The 23,407-nt window shown below is 40.3% G+C and overlaps 1 protein-coding gene across 3 annotated transcripts in view; it reads left to right on the top strand.

Annotated features, from left to right (window-relative positions):
- Positions 1-22,125, top strand: part of FAM149A (family with sequence similarity 149 member A) — a 78,218-nt gene extending 56,093 nt beyond the window's left edge. For all 3 annotated transcript variants that reach the window (XM_054030906.1, XM_054030907.1, XM_054030908.1), the window contains exons 3-14: positions 5,960-6,092; positions 6,398-6,540; positions 10,256-10,381; positions 10,824-11,000; positions 12,272-12,462; positions 14,213-14,367; positions 16,278-16,381; positions 16,586-16,813; positions 17,109-17,229; positions 18,811-18,939; positions 19,426-19,504; positions 21,151-22,125. In XM_054030906.1, the coding sequence (XP_053886881.1) occupies positions 5,960-6,092; positions 6,398-6,540; positions 10,256-10,381; positions 10,824-11,000; positions 12,272-12,462; positions 14,213-14,367; positions 16,278-16,381; positions 16,586-16,813; positions 17,109-17,229; positions 18,811-18,939; positions 19,426-19,504; positions 21,151-21,224 (1,660 nt within the window). In that variant the 3' untranslated portion in view covers positions 21,225-22,125. The remainder of the gene's footprint in view (positions 1-5,959; positions 6,093-6,397; positions 6,541-10,255; positions 10,382-10,823; positions 11,001-12,271; positions 12,463-14,212; positions 14,368-16,277; positions 16,382-16,585; positions 16,814-17,108; positions 17,230-18,810; positions 18,940-19,425; positions 19,505-21,150) is intronic.
- Positions 22,126-23,407: the final 1,282 nt, after the last annotated feature.

Below are 23,407 nucleotides of genomic sequence, written 5' to 3'. Positions count from 1 at the left end.
GGAAGGGAAGGGGAGTCAATTTGGGAAACAAAGGATTTCTGCCTTATCTAAATCCTATTTAAGGGTGGGGAGGAAGGCAAATGAGACTCCTCCTCTTCATGGCCTATCTACCCAAGAAGAAAGCCTGTGTGCTTGACTGAAAGAGGCTTGTGAGCTTAGCCTGTCAAGGAGGGTAAAGGGGACCCAGGTTGACAGAATAAGCTGACTCGGTGGCACCTCAGCACAGCAGGTGGCACCCCAAAGGGCCCAAACCCATCACAGTGGTGTAGTCGGCAGGATAGCGTGCACAGATTATTGCCCTGAAACACTGGTGGTGATTTTAAGTGAGTTTTAAGGGTGGTGACTAGAGAACAGACAAAGTGGTTACTGGTTTGTTGTTTTCTGTTTGCTTATTTTGGGCAAGAGAATTAGGGACAGGAAAAAACAGCAAAATGAGTGAAAGTGAAGCTACGAAAAAGTTGGAGCTCTGCAGATTTCAGGCAGCAGAAAACAAGAAAGAGCATAAAAGACATTTGGAATTACAAGAAGCAGAAAATGCTGGGGAGAAAGCAGCCCATGAGGGCCATGGAAGCCCAGAAGCAAGCCCTGGAATTGAAAGTCAAAGAAATTGAGGCCCAGAAAGCAACCATGAGAGGGCATGGAATTGAGGCAGCTCGAGGCTGACAGGGAAAGGGAAGATCGGAAGCACGAACTGGCTGTAATGGAGTGGATGAGACAGAGCCCCACACCAGGGGGGCGCCACCTCTCCAAAAATCCACAAGTGGGAGTGATTATGTCTACTATATAGTGAATCTGGTGATGTTGCTGAATATTTCATCACCTTTGAGAGGCTGTGTATGCTCCATGCGATTCCTGATGATCAAAAGATGACCACTTTGGTTGCAAAATTGACTGGGAGAGCTCTGGACATATTCAATAAGATGCCCATGGGTGATGCTTCCAATTATAGTAAATGTAAGGATTTGGTTTTGAACAGTTTCAGATTACATCTGAAATGTATAGAGTAAAATTTAGAAGCTTTAAGAGAGTGGCTGGATTAAGTAATGTGTCTTATATGAACCAAATAAGAGATTTACTGGATAAGTGGGTGAGGGGAAAAGATATTACAAGCTTTGAAGGAATGTGTGATTTGGTTGGTCAGGAACAGTTCCTGAATATGTCTAGTGATGATGTAAAACAATGTTTATGGGATAAAAAGATGGAAACAGTCAATGAACTTGCAGTTTATGCTGATAAATTTGAGCAATCCCAAGCACCTAGTAGGAATAAATCACAGGCCGAGGGGTTTAAGTTTGGTGGGAAGTAAAGTCCTCATTTTACCCCTGGGAAGAAGGAGGGTGGATGGGAGGCTGGACACTCACCTCCCCAAGTTCACTCCTCCAGTCCTCGTCCCAAATCTCCTGTGAAAGCAAAAGAGCCCAGAAGGTGTTATCATTGTAATTCCACTTAGCACCTGAAGAATATATGCCCTGTGCTGAGTGGGAACAGGCAGCAGGCAACTCATGGAAATGCTGCTACCCAGAGCATAGAGGCACCTCAGGCAGTTGCCACTCATCACACAGGATTTGTAAAGGTTGCCACTGCACATCCAGGCAGTAAGTACATGAAGGCTGTTAAAGTAAATTGCAGATAACTCCCTGCATGGAGAGATACTGGTGCAGAAATCTCTGTGGTCAGGAGAGACCAGGTTCAGGAGAAAGACATACTGCCAGGACAGATGGCAGACCTGTTGTTAGTAGGGGGTCACAAAATCTTTGTGCCTTCGGCTAAAGTGAACATGGATTTGCAAACTGGGATTTGCAAGCTGAGTTAACTCAAAATCCTACACAAATTCTTCTGGGAAATTACTTTTTCAATGTGGCTAGGGCTATCCAGGGGTGTGTCAACAGCAAGGAGAAATCTTATGGTGAAGCTCCAGTGGGAAGGAGCAAGACTACAGAAACTGCTGAGGAAATGAGAGAGAGTCTCTTTAATTCCTCTACTGCCCTGCAAAGCAATTTTCTACCAAAGGTGGGAGTGGGTAAAGTGAGCTCCTGTCCTGTGGCTATCTCCTCGGAGGATGGGAATGTTTTGTCTGATGGTAGGGAGTCTGTCCAGGTTGCTGGCTGCCAGGAAGTGGCAGTTAAGCAAGAAACAGAACTCACTCTAAAATGTATAGGAAAATGTGTCCTAAAAGAAAGCCCAGAGAAAGGGGGGGAAATACTGGAGACCGCTGCCGTGGTTAAGGTTTCCATGGGCTCTGTAACTGAAGGCAAACCCAATTCAAGGAAGGAGGAGGGCATAATGCTTAGCAGTAAAGGGTCTGTTCTGATTGTTAGCTCTGAGCCCATGGCTGAACGGGGCAGATGCTGCTCTGAGGAACACAGGGGTGTGTGCTTTGCGGGGGGGGTGACAGGGGGGTGGCAAGGAGTTAAGAAGGAATGTGGGGGAGTATAGGAGTGTCCCCCACACTTATTACAGGGAAGGGTTTGCCCAGGAGAAATTTGCTGGATCTGCATCTGCACTCCCAGGCACCTCACCTGTGGCTCAGGTTTTAAGAGAGAACGTAACTGACTTCTCGGAGTGGAGCAGCCATACAGATGACCTCTGGGGAAAGAGAGAGGGGTGACCAAGGGTACCCCAATCCAGGTCCCACTTTTGCAAAATGTTTTTCCTGTTGTGCTTGTGAAAACTAACTCTGTCCCTTTAATGCGGGGGATTCGGGGGATTCTTCCAAGCATTCTGGTGTCAGTGAATATGCAAATTCTGAGAAAAGAGCAGAGACAGCCACTTCCCAGGCAGGTAAACCCCTCCCCACAGCTAAGCATTAGCCACTGAGTGATGGGGGTGGGCAACTCAAAGGAATCCCGGGGAGGTTGGGGTGGGAGTGGATTCTTTGCATGGGCTTAACCCTGGAGAGGAAATGCAACTTCACAGGGGGTGGGCCAGTAACATACAAGGTCCCCATATACCCTTTCCTTGCCAAAACCTCAAAGACATACCTAAACTAAGAACCTTTACTGAGGGGATGAGAAATACAATGAATGCTAAACAAAGTGATCTGTTTAGACAGTGGGCGTGGTATGATAATCCTACTTGGAAGTGCCTCTCTGTCATGAATTTGCTGGTATTTTATATCTCTTACTACACACACTGTGGGTCAAGACAAAGAATTGGATACAGGTGGTAAATACTTTAAAAATATGTAACATGCATGATTTTTGGAAGAATCTTTGGTACGGCCTGGGAGTGGTAACAAGAAAGTCCAATAACAATACTGCTTCTCAGCTAGTACCTGTAAACAGGCTTAGAGCTGGGCACAGCAGAAAAGGCATAACTAATCTAGACTGCTGTGTGAAAGGGGAAACTGAGGCACACCGCCTCATGGCATTGGTGGTTAAATGCCAAGACACCAACACTTTAGAAGATATTGATATCTGCATTATTTTTGCAATGCTACATACCAAAATGTTTTCAGGCAATCTGGGAACAGAAACCCAGGACTTTGCAAAACCACCTATAGATAACATTACAGTGTTTGATAACACTTGGACGTTGGATCACCAAAGCCAAAACGGGATTTTAGGCATACTGCCTCCATATTGGTCAGCGACCAATCCTCTTGCAATAATCTCTTGGGGAAGGTATGATGTTTCACTCCATATTCTTTAAGAAAATATGCTTATGATATGAATATGACATAACTGAGATGTACTTTATGCAAGATGCATCTTGTACAGTGTCATTGGAAAGGTTATAATTTACTGAATGTGATTATTCAATTTGTATGCCCGTATCATTTCTGTATCTGAAGTTAGGAATATTAACTATGTATCTTTATTTCAACCATGCTATTTTGGGTGACACCCATTGCTAACACTTCAGGTACAACAGTGAAAAAGCTAGACAGGGTGGATGATCCATCAGCGAGGACAGTGGACTGCGAAAAGGCTTGGCCTTCTTGCGGACAATCCATACTGCCACTGACGCATGGACACTGTAATACTACAGAGTCAGGTGGTCTTGTCACTTGATACTAAACATTACCTGGGACCTCTTATAACTTTCCATTGGAAGGGAAGGGGAGTCAGTTTGGGAAACAAAGGATTCCCGCCTTATATAAATCCTATTTAAGGGTGGGGAGGAAGGCAAATGAGACGCCTCCTCTCCATGGCCTATCTGCCCAAGAAGGAAGACTGCTAAAGCCACCTGAAGGGAAGGCAAAGGGGAGTCCAGACTAAGATGGGGTTCAGTCTGAAAAGGAAATATAACCGGAACTCTGAACCACAGATACTTTGCAACCTGCCTAAAATAACATTTAGTGTGAGAATTTACATTTTGTAATGTTTCTTAAGTATATTGAGCTTCTCTTGTGTACTTTGTTTTATTTGATCAGTAATCTGCTTTGTTCTGTCTTATCTCTTATATTCACTTAAAATTCACCTTTTGTAGTTAATAAACTTATTTCTTGCTTATAATATAACCTAGTTTATGTAATTGCTAACTGGGGGTTGGGCAAGAAGTTGTATATATCTCCCTCCACATTGAGGGAGGGGGCGAATTTCATAAAACCTTTGGGTTTGTACCCCTTAAAGGGAGTGGGCAACAGAACGGATCTCTGTCTCTCTATGCAGCTGGGTGTCGCCCTGCCTGTGTGTTTGCCTGGAAGAGGCTTGTGAGCCTAGCCCAGCAAGGCCAGGTAAAGGGGACCCAGGCTGGCAGAATAGGCTGCCTCTGGCACCGCAGCACATCAGGTGACACCCCAAAGGGCCCAAACCATCACAAGCCCACTCTCTGTATGTGTAAAATATAATCCATAGCAGTAAATATAATAAAGCAATACTAATTGAAACTTTTATAGTTTTAAACACTTTACTATAAGAAATAATGCAGTTTCTAATAGATTTCGGGGGCGATTGTCTATAACTTAGTGCAGCCAAAACTGTACGACTTTACTGTGCAAAAGGACACACATTCTTTCAGCACCTTTCACATATTGAGGATGTATGCATGTACATGGGTGCATGTGTAAAGTAAATGCCTATACACATGTTCTGGGTGTCCTGGTAATAGTTAAAATGATAATCACCCAGCAGTGTAATATGGTATAAAAGTTAACCTATCAATAGAGCCCTACCAAATTAACAGCCATGAAAAACACGTCATGGACTGTGAAATCTGGTCTCCCCATGTGAAATCTGGTCTTTTGTGTGCTTTTTCCCTATCCTGTGCAGATTTCAGGGGGGAGACCACAGTTTCTCAAATTGGGGGTCCTGATCCAAAAGGGAGTTGCAGGGGTGTCACAGGGTTATTTTAGGGCGGTCGCGGTATTGCCACCCTTACTTACTTCTGTGCTGCCTTCAGAGCTGTGTGGCTGGAGAGCAGCAGCTGCTGACTGAGGGGCCAGCTCTACAGCAGCAGCGCAGAAGGAAAGGTGGCAATACTATGCCATGCCATCCTTACTTCTGCACTGCTGCGGGAGGCGGTTCTGCCTCCGGAACTGGGCTTGTGGCCAGCAGATATCGCTCTCCAGCTGCCCAGCTCTGAAGGGCAGCAATGCAAAAGTAAGGGGAGCAGTACCGCAAACCCTCCCCCCCCCAACTCCTTTTTGTGTCAGGACCCCTAAAATTACAACACCATGAAATTTTAGATTTAAATAGCTGAAATAATGAAATTAGTGATTTTTAAATTCCTATGACCATGAATTTGATCAAAATGGTCTGTGAATTTGGTAGGGCCCTACCTATCAGCCTTTGGATGATCGATATGATTGCAGCATACATCCATCCCACTCTGTCTAAAAGCCAATACCCATCTCATCACCTTATCTAACAGATGGATTTCACAGCATGTTCAGAAAGTCACGTGTGTCACACACAGGCATACATCACTACCATATATATGGTATGAATATGTGCAATGTTACTTTTAGTATGTTTGTGTAAAATATATTTGATTATTATTTTGTTTCTTTCCACAGTGAAACTGTTTCGTCACTGTCTTCTAGCAGTCCTATAACACCAACAGACTTGAATAATTCTTGGTCTGGAATACAAAGCTATACTACTGGCTTGTCCACTGAAAGAAGCTCAATTTATTCTTGGAGGGATGATGTATGTCTCAGAAATTTTTATTAATAGTACTTTTTATCTAATTTATTGATGAAAGATCAAACTGTTTTACAGAAAACTAAGTTTTTGAATTGTCGTATAGCACATGACTTGTGATCGAAAAGTTACTTTTTTCCAGTGCAGGACAGCTGCTATAGCAGTAAAGAAAACCAAATTAGTAACTAGGTCATTTGTTAACTCAACTGTATCTCCAGTGACTAATAATAATAAAAAATGTAAAAAGGTTGTATATTTGATATGGTTCTCATTTTAAATGTATTTCCTAAATATAGTCTTATAATTTGTAGGAATTTGACAAAGCTAATACACAAAGAGTGCATCAGTCATTCTGGGATGTGGATGAAATGTTGTTTGAAGGAAAAGTGAGTTCTCAAACCCAGAGTCTGCAGGCAGAATGTAAAGACTGGACCAAACGGTCTCTTCATCTGAGGTAAGGGAATTGCTTAATAGAATTAGTTCTAAGCTATCAGAATTTTGTTTGATTAATTTATTTATTTTCTAGGTATCTCAATCTGAGCTGTTCTTATTGGCTTATATTTGTAGTATTATTTTCAGAATTGTGTTCAAATTCATCTGCAGTTCAGTGGTCAAACTGCATGTTAGTCCTTGGCCATGCATGGGCTCTCAGTGCTCTACCTGCTCATGATATTCATCCTAAGTAATGTAATCATTGCAAAGGGTTTTATATTAATGCAGTATCATGAGAATAGTAATGTGTGTGAAAATTAATATGAGAAAAGAAGAAACATATTTCAGTAGTGACTTTTAATATTTACAGAATACATCTAATAGTGCAATTAATACTATGTTTATAAAAACTAACCTCAGTGAAGACATACAGCAAAATCCTAACTGCCTTGAAGTCAATACAAAGAGACTCATGCTGTCAATTCTGCCCTTTGAATGCTGTCTTTTTTAGGAGTAGTGAGAAAAGAGTGTCCATAGGCTGCAGGAACAGTGTTTGGCCATGGTGATGTCACCATCCTGGGTCATGTAAACCAATATGAACCAATGTGAAATGTTAGCAAAGCAATAAGTAGTTCTATAAATGGAGAGATATGTACTTAGGGAGAAAGTGTCCTTGGCTCTTTCATGGTGGTGCAAGGTGCCCGCGGAACACAGGTACTGCTCTTTCCTTCAATCCCTGGCACAGCAAACCACCCAACAAGGGCAGGGAAGAGAATTAGCCATGGGACGATGCCCTGTTATGTGCTCAGAGGGTCACACAACACCATTAAAGTGGTACTGCTTTGTGTGCGCACATATGCACACTCTTACTGTCTTAGGGTGGCTCCACACCATTCTAATGTGAGCCTATGTGTATCTGGACAATCTAACTCTTAATCTTTAAAAGGATTTTAGTTTTAAGATTCCAGAGAATCATAATTACCAAATGTCAATGAAAAACTATTTAGAATGTGTTGTTAAGGTTGACAATAATAATAACTAATAAATACTACTACCCTTTATGTGAATCAGGAAATGTTAAATACATAAACTTGAAGCAACATTTCCATATTGTTATACAAAATCTTTCCTTTCTTTAAATGCTATAACAATTCACAGGATATGCAGAAATCCTGCTGTTGTGTAGAAGTGTAGCTAATTCAATATATTCATTCTCAGCTGATTACATTTTTACAGTATTTTCACTGGACTAGATTTCATATGAAAGTTGGGTACTTATGATTTCCTGGCTTAGATCTGATAATGATGGTAAAAAGTAAATGGAACTTATTAAAGAGCTCCAGGAAATAGGTAGATTGAACCTGTCTACGGTACATGATTCAGGAGGGAAATATATTAACTTAATTTAAAGGTTATAGACTAGATAGTAGAGAGACAAGATGGATGAGGTAATATCTTTTATTGGATCAACTTTTGTTGGTGAGAGGGACAAGTTGGTTCAATAAAAGATATTACCTCAACCACTCTGTTTCTCTAATATCCTGGGACTGACATAGCTACAACAACACTGGGTAGACTAGATATGGAATGTGAGTGTCATTAACTATTTTGTTAAGTTATTTTGAAAAAAGATGAGTATAGTTGAAAAGAAAGCTTGATACAGTGCTCCTCATGTTCTTCTCTAGTCTGGGTTGTTTCTGTATGCTCCATTTATTTTCCAGTAATCTGCCAGAGGATTGTTAAGGATTGCTAGTGTTTGTCAGGACTGGGGATGGAGGTTGGAAGCAGTTGTTCTGAGTGACTGGCTCCCTTGGGAGCTTGGTAGATTTCTGCTTGGAAATGTGTACAAGTTAATGAGTGAACCCACATTAACTTTGCCTCTGCAACCTTCTACCCTGTTAAATGAGGAATAGTGCACAGTTCTAGCACTATAGCCACATGATTTCTGAAGGAGCCATCCTACTAGGGGAGGTGTTAGCAAGAGAGCCACACAGCACTGTCGTTTTAGATTCTTGAGAGACCATTGCATTGGTCATTCAGTTCTCTGTGGATCTTTGGGCTTCCAAGTCCATATCCCCTTGTCCTTGTCTCTTGAGTGGAACATTCTTGCAAATCCTGTCATGTAGATTTTTCAGAGCTATATCTCCCCTCCACACACACAGATCATTTTTTAAAATCAAGTTTGGATGTTTTCTCAAATATCTGCTCTAGGAATTATTTTGTGGAAGTTCTATGGCCTGTGTAATACAGGAGATCAGACTAGATGATCACAGTGGTCTCTTCTGGCCTTGGAATCTATGAATTACTGGAAAGGTATGGAAAAATTCTAGTGATATAGAAAAAGCCTGTCTGACATGAATGTCGGCTCTAGAACAAATATTTCCAGGTACGAGAAGTTATGTGAACATTCCAGTGCTGAATTACAGGTGCTAAGCGAGTTTATTTTAGGTAATTTTGTACCACCTAATATTGTAAAATGCATGATGTGCCATGTACAAAAATAATTAACTCTGAGGTAAAAAAAAACCCTTAGTTCTTAGGGCTAGATTGTGAACACCTTTACTCACATTGTTGAGCAATTACCAGAGTTTCTCCATTGACTCTAGTGGTACTGCTGCTGTGAGTAATTGTTCCCCAATGTGAGTAAGAGGTTCACAATCAGTCCTTCCATTTTCTGTAAAATAGGTAAGTCATACTGGTCTCCATTTGAACAGGTAAAAACATATTTAGTTGCTCAGACTGCGTCTGAACATTGCCATTGATTTCAATAGGCACGGGATCAAACCTATTAAAAGAAAAGGCCTTTTCTTACTGAGTCAGTTTATAAAGTAGAGAATTTTTAATGATTAATGAGTTAGTGACTAACGAACATGACTCAGATCTTTCTTATTTACGGTGCCATTCAGTGAAAAAGTAGGTTTCTCAAGGAAAAGTTTCCAAGTATTTGAAAGAACCTGAGAATCTCAGATTGAAATATACAAGTTCCTGCTTATTACCTGTAGATTCCCCTCAAAAGCCCTTGCAAATCTTTAGTGGAAAGCAATGCAATAAGTAATGAGCATTACTCAGATAAATAATGATCTGAAATTTTCTGTTTCACAAAGTGATTGTGTATACATTAAAAGAAAAATAAATGTTTCCCCCCAATTACAACCTACACTTATCTGGTCTCAATTTCAATAACGTACATTAGCAGCCACCTTTATAAACATTTTGGGTCAGATCCTTTGTCGCCATGGAGGTCACTTTTGTGTTACTCCAGAGAGTTGTGCAGAGTGATGTTAAAGTAACCCTATTGGGATCGTGGTCTCTATCTATTTTAAAATTTTTTCTTTCTATATTATCTGATGGACTATTGATATGAGAGAGAGTTTTATGTTCTGTGTGCAAATCAACTTTTATAACATAGTTCATTTAGCTAGTGTGGGTGTTATCTGTTGTCCTTTCATTAAATGTCTGGCTATTTTTAAAGCTTATAGGCCAGATCCTCAACTGGTTTAAATTAGCATAGCTCTACTGGCATCAGTGCAGCTACACCACTTTATATTATCTGAGGATCTGGCCCCTTATATCCATTAATTACTCAGAATAAATGTATGGGAGCTATTATTAAATTATTTCTACCTGTTTGTTTGTTTGTTTGTTTGTATTGCAGGTGTCTGTGTTTTTCACATTGTTGCACTTCCTGTTATTCAGATTTAATTAGATGTAACTACTTCACATTTTATATTTTGCAGGATTTTAGGAAAACAGCTCCTTTTTCCTAGAGATGAAGGCTTTCAGCATTTTCAGAGCAGAACGACTTGCTCGGTGTACACCAAATCTTTATTTGGCCTCTGTGAAAGCACTAGCAACACAAAAGAGTAGGTTAACATTTTCATATATGTTAATTTTTAAGCATTTCTATTGACATTACATTTTTTTCATATATTCCTAATATTTACAGCAACTAAACTGTAACCACATTAACATAAAAAAACCTCAGTCACAAATACATAAACATTATCTCTTATAGATGATCAAATAAGTGAAAAGTTTGTATGCTTTATCAAAGAGTTTCCTTGATTGTGCAGCAATTGTACTGTGGGCTTTTAAGACCTTATTAGGATATCATTTCAGTATATTGTCTTTGTGTAGTGGAAATAAAATTTACTTAGTCAAAAGCACTTCACTTTGATCTATCATATCTTTTCATAAGTTTATACGCATATAATTTTAATAACCTTAAAACACCTCAGTATAATGCAGCAGCTGCCTATTTACACTTCTTTCCATGTATATTTAATTCTAATTCTTTTGTTTCAGGCTGTGCATTTCGGGATCTAAACTAGTTCCAATAGCATCCCCAGTACACAAATCATTAGACTGTGGTTCCCCAAGGATTTCTGTTTCTGACTCATCTGAGTATTCATTCCTGGAAGAAGAAATCTATGAGGTGGATGGAAAAATTGAAGAGTATCTTGCTTTTGACAACAAGGAGCTGTAAATAAATTACATATTTTTTGGAGAATATAATGAGAAACTATCATGAAATTGCTTAAAACCTGTGCTTTGCTTTTCTCTAAACCTACTTCCAATTAATTTAGAAAATTCCTTAGTCCTCACTCTCAGCTGTGGTTCAGAAGTACACCGTATAGCTCAAAAAGGGGGGATACAAAAGTGATTTTAAGCCCCCTCTCTGTTCCCCCCAACCCTGGGCTACCTATGTGTCCCCCAGCATAAGTTAAAGCAGCCTGAAGAGGGTTGTGAGAGTGCAGGGAAACCACATCTCCAGCGCTGGCTGTAGGGTTGGGAAGTTATGGTAAAGGAACCATTGTGCCCTCTCCACAAGAGAGGATCCCCTGTTCCTGAACTAGTTTGATCCTTCTGGGGCCAGCTACACCATCATTAGCATCACTTTCCACCGGAACATCTAGAATGCAGCCAAGGATGGGGCCTTTCTGAATTGAGATTATAGAGATTGTTTTTAATATTTTTTTTTTCATTTTGTTAAATTGTAATATGATATAGTTAATGTTAGAACAAGCATAGAATAAAATTTAGTTCCAGAAAGCTCTTTTCATACTAAGTGTATCATGAGGCAGTGAGTAAGGGTTCTGTGATACACCTGTTCCCCAGTCCAGAGAGGAAGAGAGAGAAATAAAAAGGGGTGAAAATGTTCATATAATAATGGAAGGGTGGGTGTGGCACATGAGGTTTCATGGTTCCCTGCTCCTGCAAAGCTGCAGAAATCCCTCCAAGTCACTCCACATGGTCATGGCAAATGTGTCTGGATGAGCAGGATGTGGAGCTAAGAATCTATTCTACATAATATTCCCCCCTTCAAAGCTGGTGGAATGGTATTTTCCTTAGGTGGTGGTGAGGTAAGGGGGTGTGGGATTCTAGCCCCAAATGCCCAAGTCCATCAGTTTTGTCTCATTCCTGCAATACTATCTATGTCTATGGCTGCTATATCAAGATCCTCAAAAACTTCTTGCTATAATGCCCCAGTTTAATTTTTCATGTTGCTACCACCGCCGTTCAATCAGCAAGAGGCAAAAAAACAAAGTAAAACCAATTCATAATTTCAGTTTGGAGCAGTTCTGTTTTCTTCCAACAGAACTTGGATCATGTATAATACGAAACTTGATCTTTTAAATATAAATCTATTTTATGCTTTTCTGGATCCATAAGAAAGTATATTAGATTCACTGTTTTTGTTAACAAAAACATGTAGAACTTGGTAATAAAGCTGAATTTGCTTCAATCATTAGTGATGATGAGAGTTTGGAACAAAAGAAAGCCCAGCTTGCTCGAAAGAGGAATAAACGTGGCATTCCTCCTGTTTCTCCCAATGCCTGTATCAAAGATGCAGTGGCAGCTGAAGTGTTTGATGGTGTCTGGAGCAATATAGTTGAAATATTGGAGGAGCTGATTAGAAAAAACTGGGAAACTGCTATCACAGGTACTCAGAGTTTTTGTAGATGGCACTTATAGAATTGTACTTGGAACAGTAATTTAATGTTAATTAAATATGGCTTAGCAAACATCTTTATTCGTCTTCTTAAATGTCACTGTGTGTTTACATGGCACTTTATAAAATGCATGCACGTCCAATGAAAAGATTCTTACTGACTTCAGTGGGCTTTGGATCAGGCCCATAAAGAGAGGAGGTCTCTCACAAGAAGTGCTTCAGTGCAAGTAAGCCCAAAGAGATCCTTGGTGCATTATGTAACATGATGCCCCTTGGAAGCTCTTCAGCAGTAGAGATTGAATCTGGGGCCTGGTATCTAAAAGCATTAGCATCTAGTGTTTACGCTAAAAGACCCGAGTTTGTTAGCAAAATCACAGTATAGACTCATCAAACTCTGTGTGGTCCAGCCACTAGAGGGGGAGAGAGAGCCACGCTGACTGTGGGTTATGCAGAGATTAACACAGGATGAAAGAACATAGTTCACTGTGATTAAATTTAATTCTTCCTGGTGTTTTTAACAGACTATTGCACAGAAAAGCAGAAGGTAAAGAAATAACTCTTGGTGAAATTTTGTGCTTTGGCATGTGCATGGGGTTGCCTTTAGAAGCTAATGGACTCTGCATTGTTTCTTAAAATGTATATTAATTGAAGAAACAATGCCAGAAAAACATACATAAAATCAATCTTAAATAAAAAGGAAAAATATATCAATGGAAACTAGTAAAATAATTAACTTCAAATTCATTTTAAAACTATGGCTGGTCTACACTTAAATATTCACAGCCCTGAGTGGTGTAGCTATGCAACCTAACCACTGGCATAGACACAGCTAGGTTGACAGAAGAATGCTTCTGTTGACCTAGTTACTATTTCAGGAGGAACATCTCCTCCCTAAGCAATGTAGAAACCCATTCCATTGCTCTAAGCTGTGTCTACACAATGGAGTTATGCTGGCATAGCTACAGTGCTGTAACTATGCCACTATAGCCCCTGTAGTATAGACACGGTCTAAGTAGAAGAAGTTAAATATTTGCAGTATTCTATGCTGGTAGAACTGAGTGTTGCATGTGTTATTGCCAGACTACACAAGAATTGTTCAGGCCTCAAGTGAATTGTTTAGCTCAGTATTATGAATTAAAGAGGGGGAGATTTAGGTTTGCTACCTTTTCCTCTAAGAAGGACATCCACTTGTGGAGAATAGGCTGTTAAGCAAAGTATGTGGGCTAGGACCATTGAGAAATTTAAGGGTATGATAGAAATAATGGCTTATACTTACTGAAAAAGTAGCAATACAGCTTTTTGCAGGCAGAATGGACTAAGAGGACATTTGGTTGCTTCTGTTCATACGTTTTTCTGTTTCTAACACACCTTACATGAGAATGTTTCAATAATGTTCAGCTGTTTTACCAGTGTTTTCTAAAAAATAAAAACAAATTACATTTCTTCCACATACATGGCCCAACTGATTTATCACAGACAGAGAAAATACAGTCATTTTGAAAATGTTTTTAGAAATAAATGCTTTTAATCTGACAACTAGTTTATTTTTAAATGTCATAAAGATTTAAATTAAAACTAATCTAAGACAAAATGTCATAACATTTATAATAAATGTTGAATACTGTTTATCTAGCAGATAATATGTCAAATCTGAGTCACTGATATTTTCCTACCATCATCAGTTTGTATAACTGCAGAAAAATTTGTTTCTTAATCACTTGTATATTCTACACTGGTGCAGAGAATGATGAACAGGTGGAGAAATTGAAAGCTATTACAAGCAAATTGCCACATCTACTAGTCTCCCGTATTACAGCAGATACAGCAAGTGTCCCCCCATCAAGAGGCTCTGAGGCACGAAGCACATCTTTTGGTTCACATTTTGTTCCATCTCAGGTAAAATATTGTTCCACAAAACAGAATTCTGTTTTCAGTTGGCCTAGGCCTTTTCTAACTTAGATCAGAAAAGTTTCCATTTTATTGATTATGCATATTTAAGGTATTTAGTCTGACTTTCCACCTTTGAGTTTGTTTTTTTAAAAAACACAAGTCTACATCATTGTTATAACCACCTTTTATTTGGACCCCACTTAGAGCCCAAAGACCCCAATTAGAATTGAGACCTTATTGTGTTAGGTGCTATAAAAACAGATAGCAATATTTCCTATTCACTTCCAGAAAATCATACCCTTTATATTGAAAGACAACCCTTCCCTTTCAATAGAACCATGAAAGAACTCTTCCCTGCAAGGTGCATGTGAAGTTCCAGCCTAACTCCCCTCATTCGAAACCCCTAACATCAGATTGTCTTAGTTGGTCCTTTTCTCTCTCTGCTCCCCACTGCATTATGGGTTGGTGGACAAAGAGACTTGTTCAGAGTCTGCCTCAGTGTTGGAACTTGGGAATCTTGGGTTCTATTTGAGTTTCTGGAGGTGAGTATGCACTAGCAGTTACATACTTTTCTGCCTCTTTCCTCTAGCCTGTCCCTTTCTGACTCTGTCCCCTATGCTTCTGTTTCCCATAGCCTATCCCTATTCCATACAGCATGTCCCTGCCCCTGCCCCTGCATTCAAGCAGCTTTCTTCTTCTTCTCCTCCATGCTTCCTAGGCGGCCACAGGGGGAGCTTTGAGAACATAGGAGAGACAGTCTCTCTGCTCTTAGGGCTTGTCTACACTTAACGGGGGATCAATGAGTGGTGATCTATGCACTGGTGGTGCACTAGTGAAGACCCACTAAATCGACCGCAGATCACTCTCCTGTTGACTCCTGTACTCCACCGGATTGAGAAGAGTAGGGGGAGTTGACAGGCGAGCATCTCCCATCGACATCGCATAGTGTCGACCCCGCAATAAGTAGATCTAAACTACATCGATTTGAGTTACACTATTCACGTAACTCAAATTGCGTAGCTTAGATCGAATTTTCCCTGTAGTGTAGTTCCAGTGCTTGGCACTGTAGTGGCCCAGGAGCCAGGAGTAAATTGCAGCCAAAAAAAAAGTCCTGTTCAGCCCCTGCAGCCTTGAGCTTGAGTAATATTTTGAGAATTTAGCTGCCATCCTCTAACAAGCCTTTACTGAAGCAAGTGCAGACAGCAATGGTCAGAGGTTTATAATGTGGCCAAATTTGGATGGATTTTCATGGGGGCATTTCAAGTCACCTCTCTGTCCCCACAGCGACTCCTCTGCTAAATATTTGAGTCCCTGCTCCAAAGCATGGTAGAGCTTCTCTGTAAAGTGGTTGTAAGAACTTTTTAATATTAACAGAACATATATTTCACTAACCTCATTCTCAGAAATGGCCGAACCATTTTATCTGAAACATTTCAAAAAGTAACCAAATAAATTATATATAATAGCCTGAAGTGGACACATAATAAAAAAAATTATTAGCCTGAAGAAAAAACTTTAGGCAAAGTTATAGGGCCCTGTTTTCAGTTACTTACAATAGAATGGAAAAGCAACCTTAATTATAGTCATTGCTGCCAACTCTGCCTATAATAGAAATAAATAGTGGGGTACATATTACTTATGTTTGCAGTGATAATATTAAATAATTATTTCTTGTAATATGTATTGTTAGTCTTAATTTTCAAGCTTTGTTTTGTGGAGTATTGACCCTTATTTATTTGCATTTTAGCTTATATAGGGGAGAAATGTTCCATTATGATCTGAAGTGGGATTTCTCTTGCATAGTTTTTAAGCATCTTTTGACCTAACTATGTGAGTTTTGGGGTTTTTGAAGCCTTGCTTTGAAGAAGGTAATGAGACTGAAAGGTTAAATACATTTATTTTTTTGCTCTCTTTAGGTTCACCGTTTCTCCAGCAATTTTTATAGTGATTTGAATGGCGTCATGACAATTCAAGCTAAACCACTCCAACAGAGGCATGCAGGCTTGGCAGACAAGATACAGTAAATATTGATATGGAAATAGTATACTTTTTTTATGCTGTACTTTGTTATTTTGGCCATATAAAATATGCTTTGGGATTTCAAAAATGTAATTAAAAATGCAGACATCTTTCTGTCAATAATAGATATTGACTGAGTTTTAATTTGTATAAGTAACAATTATATTCTTCTAAAAAGTGTGTGTTTGTTTTGTTTTCTCTTTAGGAATGAACAAGAAGACAAACAACATAACATAGGCTCCAGTGTTCTCAACTCAGTGCGGAATCGGCGGGGGCGAATTACTGATAACAGTATTCTCTCATCATCTCGGGTACTGCTGGCATCTTCTAGGAAAATGCCAACCCATCGTAGGCTACCATCTCTCACTTCAGACCCACTATGTTCAAAGACTCCTAATGTGTACAGTGATGAAGTCCTTAGGGGAACTAAACTGTGAGTTTTTAGTTTCACTTTCTTCTTCCTTGAGGTCAAGACCTTGCTGAACTTGAACAAGAGCATTAATTGTTACAGGGCTTAGTGAAGTATTGTAAAAGATTTGGGAACTAGCGCTGAGATTTCTGAAAGATTCCACACTTCATACAGAAAAATGAAGCATACATAAAGCATTGTTCTGAGAGCTGCCACTGCATTAAGTGTTCTGCTATTTACAGTAACTTAAACGTGTTAAGAAATGTTGTCCCTGGTGTATTAGATGGAATATGAAATCTGTTTAATCTGAATCCTACAGGTATACTGGCTTAGATCGCTTGTCCTCTCCACTTGTACATACAGCCCGGAACAAGTTACCACCAATAAACACAGAGGCTGTTGAACAGTATCTTTCAGTACCTGGATCACGGCAAGGCTTTGTAAGATGTGTACTTGTTAATATTGTTAAAGACCATCAGTAACTTGAACAAAAAAATAAAAACAAAAAAAATTCCCCAAACCCACTTTGCATCACTAGTTGAAATTAGTACTTTGGGGAGAATTGCATTCAATCATATTTTATTGTGATACAAGGCCTTAACATATGTGAGAGTTTATAGTTACATTTGAAGGGATATTGGGAGGTATTTTAGGCCCCAAATGTAGGTCATTTTAAAGACATTTTTTTAAAATTAAATAATTTGTTCTTGAATTTCTAAAGAGCAGATATAAATGAATTTTATATTTGTGTTTTAGATTTATATATTGCCTTGCAGTGTTTTGTTACATTGTGCTAGTGTGTGAGAAGTAGAAAATGAAATTGACTAAAAGTGAATATAAATAAAAGTGAAACTGTTCCATTTTCATTGTCCAAGAAGCATGAAGTACAAGAAAAGAGAAAAATGATGAAAAGTAAACTAGAATTTTGAAATTATTTCAGTTTGAATAATGTACTTCCCAATATTTTTAAAATTATAAATATGGACATACATGAAGAAACCCATAACCTTTATGGTTTTGTATGTTTTTATGCTCCTTTATGAGAGGAAGGATGGTGTAGCAGTTGAGGCACTATCCTAGGACTTAGAAGACCCTGGTTCAACTCCCTACTCTGGCAAAGACTTCCTGTGTGACTGTGAGCATGTCACTTAGCTTCACTGTGCCTCACTTCCCCATCTCTAAAATGGAAATAATAGCACTGCTCTATCTCACAGGGGTGTTGTGAGGATAGATATGTTAAAGATTGTGAGGTAGCAGCACCTAGCACTTGGCATCCTCTCGCCTAGTGGAAATTGCAACCCTAAATTAGGTGCCCAGATTCCCTATACAATGCATGGAGAGAGTTAGATGCCTAAAAAAGGATTCACAGAAGCCAGCAAACTGAGCAGGAGCTGCATAACCTAGCCAGTAGAAATGTTGAGGAGAGGGGTGAGGTCTAAGTGCTGCCCCTCAAAGGATGCTAGGTGCCTAACTCTGTGCTGGGAGGGAGGTGCTTCCCCCTGCTCAGGATTCCTAGCTGTAACCTCTTTCCTGGAATTAGTCATTGTAGCCAAGGCAGTCCTTTCTCATGAAAAGTGGTGGTCCTGCACCCCCACTCCTTCTACTAAAAACCCAGTGGTTAGAGGACTCACCTGGGAGGTGGGAGACCCTCCTAGACATCTTTTATCATAGGTACAGTAGGTCTAGCATAACCCTCTCAAATTATGTAGAACATGAGACATAGACACATGCTATTAACACAGCTATCATTCTTAGTCTTAAATAGAACCTCTTGCAATTACACTTACCCCCTCCTACTCTCTATAAAACATGTTACCTTAATTTTTAGACACTTGAAATCCAATTGAAAAGCCCAACCTAGTAATTTTAAAAACTCTTAACTTGAGCCTTTTACTTAGTGGAGAATTAGCTCTTTGCTTTTTTTTTTTCTTTTAATTTAAGCGAAGGTCAAAAGGATTCTTATTTTCGCCATGCCAATATTTGCATTTATTTCAATGCTCAATTTTCTTTTTCTCTTTCAGCATAGAGGGCGGTATCCTCATAGTAGAGTGTCAAGTGCAGTACCTGACAGTACAGAGCGACGACCACTTAGAGAACGAACTGTCATTATTGATCAGTTTTCAAGACCCAACACAACTCACACATTCAGGGTGGGTTTTTATGTGATTAGAGATGTTGGGCCAGACATCTGTGGAAGGCTGGGGCAGAGAGAGATGCAGGACACCTGCCTCCCCGCCACTGCCACCACCACTTTTATATGACTGCAAAACAGCCTCCCACAGTAGCAGACCTTGTGATCTCAGGAGCCCAGGGACTGCTTACTCCTACTCCCTCCAGAGAGCAGGATGTCTAAAAGAGGGTGGGACCACGTTCCTGCACCCTATCTACACTGGTCTGAAGAGTGGGGTTAGTGTGCTGGGAAGAGAGATCTGCTGCATCCTAATGAATGAAGCAGATTGCACCACCTCCATATGCAAGAAAGATGCCTGTGGAGGCACAATTTCTCTTATACTCCTTCTAGAGCAGTGCAACTCCGCCACTGACCTCTGTGCTAGGCTATGGTGCGAAAGTCACAATCAGATCCTTAATCTGTGAGAGGACCATAATGAACAAAAATATTTCCCCCCTTTTTACAGTCAGACACCCCTCATAAAAGGTCATTGACGCCCATGGATTTTGCTAACAATACATGGACAGGTCAAGGCTTTTTAACAGGTAAGCAAAACCAAAAGATTAATATAAAAAAAGCTGTACTGCACAGAACTCCTGGTGAGGGGGAAATTGGGGGAACCTGGTGTGGAGCACACAGAGCCTCTGACATGGGAGGAAGAGGAGAAAGGAGAGCATGGTAGAAGTGGGAATGATGGGGATAATGGAGACCCTGGTATGGGTGGAGAGGGAAATGGGGAGGCACACAGAGCCCCTGGCAGGGAGAAGATTGGTGGAGTTCCTGAAATAGAGGGGACTGGGAGGGCAGCATGCAGGGAGCTTTTGCGGGGTGGGAAGGAGGGCGTGGAGGAATGCAAGGAGCCCCTGGTGTGTATAATAAGCTCGGCCTACAAAAGCTATGAAGTGCAATCCCCTCATTGTAGGTTCCATATAAATGGCAACAGTGGCAGTGTTTGTTTATAAATTTTTTCAGACACTCATAGATGTGTATTGCACATGACATTCCACACTAGATTATAAAATGTCTAAATATACTCCATATAATTATGCTTTTTCATTGGCTGAGGTTGCAAAAGCTTCACACCCAACTTGATGGCATTTCTCTGTTTGTCTGTCTATCTATGTAATGCGAAAACTTTTGAACACTGCATCTAATCAATTCCAAAATATCCGAGTCCCTTCTAAGCATCAGTGGCCAGAACCCTATTATTTTTTGGGGCAAGAGAGGGAATGGGTGGCAATTATTATGGGTGGCATGGGGGAAAAGGTGAAAGATTTGCAAGCAGAGTCCCTGCCAAGGGGGATGGGGAGAGTTGGGGGGGATATTTGGAAGCCCCTTGCATGGGGGGAAGGAGGGAGACAGACCCTTTGGCATAGGGAGATGAGGGGAGGAGGGCATGGGATGAAGTGGGAATAAGGAGACACGGAGCCACTGGCATTAGCGGGTAGAAAGGGTTGGCCCTTACATGGGAGGAAAGAGAAATTGGGGGCACACAGAACCTCTGGCAGCAAGGAGACTGGGGGGGAGTTGCAGGGAGTCCCTGAAAAAGAGGGGGATGGTATGGTGACACATAAGAAGCTGGAGGTGGGGGGAAATGGAGGGATGCAAGGAGCCCCTGATGTGTGCGATAAGCTTGGCTTACATGAGCTACGAAGTGTACAAGTCCCTCATTCATTATTAGTGTATTCAACATAAACAAGTAATTTTAATGTGAAAAAGAAAATAGAAATGTTTTGTTTATAATGTTCTTTAAATCAAATCTTAAATTAAATTAAATCATTGTTGGATTTCAGCTAAGGTCTTTCCTTTGCTGTACCAGCAAAACAAGCAGGTACTGGATGTGGAATTCGGTATTTATATGGGGCTCTCTAACTTCTGGGATAAAGCAGTAATTTTTATGTTAGGTTCCATTCAGCCAATGAAAGTCTGCCATTCCACACATTGTGTGTCCATTCTCATTTCTGAGAATTGTAGGTTTTCCTGAGTTTTGGATAATTCTTTAGTTAAAGCATTGTCCAGAGAAACTAATACAAACCAAAAGAACTACGTGGATAAAAAAAAGGTGACGTGTGAGAATACAATCAAGCTAATAAATGTTCTTCTAAAGGAGGCCTACAGAAGCAACCCAAATACAGGGTTGGTGTGACTTTTGGTTATGGTACACTTAACAAATAATGTTTTGTATTTTCAGGCTCACAACATTACTCCAAATCCTTTCAAAGAAATCCATCCACTTCCAGGAAGAGATTTCAAGTAGCCTCTTAATACAACTTTGAAAGAGATAGAAAATCCATGGCAGTAAATGGAGGACTATACTTCTCGGCCTATTAGCTACTATCACAAAGAATAAAGAAAGAGTACTGCAGCATACTGTATGCTGCTTCGTCTTCCAGTCCTGGGCATATGTGTATGGCCTTGTTCAAAAGTAGCATCAGCAGAGACTGGAACTAAATGAAAGAAAAAGAAAATAAAACCAATGGTTTAAATCTGGACTGTAGGAATTTGGTGTCTTTCCAGGGTAAAGATGAGGCCACTGTCTCTTTCACACACATACATTGACTTAGTCCTTCATTTGGGAAGCAACTTCATAGTTCTGCTTCTCTGTTGGCAGAAGCAAGTAACAACCTGCTCAAATCCCTGTAGCTGTATTCCCCTTCCCCTCTCCAGTGTTACAGGCATTTTGGATTGTCCTTGCACTGATTATGTACAAAGTTAATGTCTTTTTAAATAAGAGTTTGTACTACCCAGTGTTTATCCCTATTATGCCCTTTCTCTTTTCTAGTGTCAGACTTTTCCTGTTGCTCTTTGTAAAAATTGCCTGCCCCTAGCCTTTCTTCCTTGTTTAATTTATCTTCATCTGAACAGTGATTAGAGAGCTGTATTTCATTCATTATTAGTAATTAAGCTGTTCAATATGTTAAGTGTTCTGTAGCTCAAATGGAATTGGTCTCAGGAAACAACAGTTGTCTTGTTAGGCTGAATTATTCCATACATTCTCAAGATTTGAACCTGCTCGCTGACCTGTGAATAAGACAGTTCTCACTTACCAACCCAGTTATTATTGAAGTTTTTTAATGTCACGTACTAATGTAAAACCTAATAAAAATTCCTGTATCTAATCCTTCAGCAGATTTATTTTAACATTAAAATATTTACTTAATGAATAGAGGCAGCATTTCATAGTCCTTGCATCTTTTTAGACCATACAAAAAAAACAAAAAGTAACTTAATTTTTTTTTGTTATTCATTATATGTAGTGCAGTAGTGCCTAGAGGGCACTGTCAGGATCAGGACTCCAGTGTGTTAGCTCTGTACATATACACAATAGGTAACAATCCCTGCCCCAGAGAGTCTACAGTCTAAATAGTTTAATTAATTTAATTAATTAATAGTTAATTAATTAGACAAGACAGACTAAAAGTTGTAGGGGAAATGGGGACAGAGAAATTTAGTGACTTTCCCAAATCACCCAGCAGGTCAGTAGCAGAGGTGAGAATAGAATCCAGGTCTCCTGAGTCCCAGTCCTGTCCCCTGTTCATGGAACAACACTACTTCTTATCAGCCATCCCTGCTCAGGAAATTGTCATGCAGCACTGTGAGCTCTTTGCTTGGCACAGTTCCCAGCAGCCAATCTGATTGTTTGTAGAAGAGGTAGGGGATACTGATGGGGAGTGCTCTGAGGTGTAGTTAGCACCCGTGGTTTGGCAATAAGTGGTCTTCAGCTGCTTAACTTGCTCCTGGTATTGATCACATGCTGGTGGTTCCCCAATGCTCCCAGATTTTCCAAGATACTTTTGTACCCATGATCATTTCTTGTGCTCTGGTGAAGTCAAATGTCTTGCTCTCCTTCCACTGCAGTTTTACCAGAATCTGGTTGTGTTCCTCTGGTCAGCTAGCAATGTGCTTGATGTAGGGTTTCTTCTTAGTGACGGACATAGCTAACACACAGTAGATTAACAGTGTTTACAGTTGAGCAGTCTGCATGGAAAGGAAGGGTTAAACACAGAGAGTTGTATTTGAACCAGGAGAGTGCTTCCGGTTCCTGGGAATCAAGTGGTAAGTTTGGGGTAGAAGGCTTGGGGGACACAGGCCTAGGGGATTGTGAGATAGTGCTGGCGGACTCTCTGGATTTGAGCTTGGTGACCCAGGCATCCGCTGTGTCCACATTGTAAAATGACTGGCTTTTACCCATGCCACAGTGGGACTCTGGCTTGGACCCATATGCCTGGGTGAGGCTACAGGCCTGAGAGGTTTCTGGCACAGGTCATAAGGCTTTGTGTGTGGACAGTAGGGGAGTTTTGGCTTAAACCTGAGTCTGAGCCTGGGATCACTATGCCGTGTAGGGATCACTAAAGTGTCTGGGATGAGAAATAATGGAATGGGCCAGGCAACTGGTGAAAAGCCAGTATGGAAGGAATTAGGTGGCTGATGGAAAAAAATAGTGGAGA

The sequence above is a fragment of the Malaclemys terrapin genome, chromosome 5, assembly GCF_027887155.1.
Source record: "Malaclemys terrapin pileata isolate rMalTer1 chromosome 5, rMalTer1.hap1, whole genome shotgun sequence".
NCBI classification, from domain to species: Eukaryota; Metazoa; Chordata; order Testudines; family Emydidae; genus Malaclemys; species Malaclemys terrapin.
Note: the sequence above shows the minus strand (reverse complement) of the source record. Positions and strands in the feature narration are given on the sequence as shown.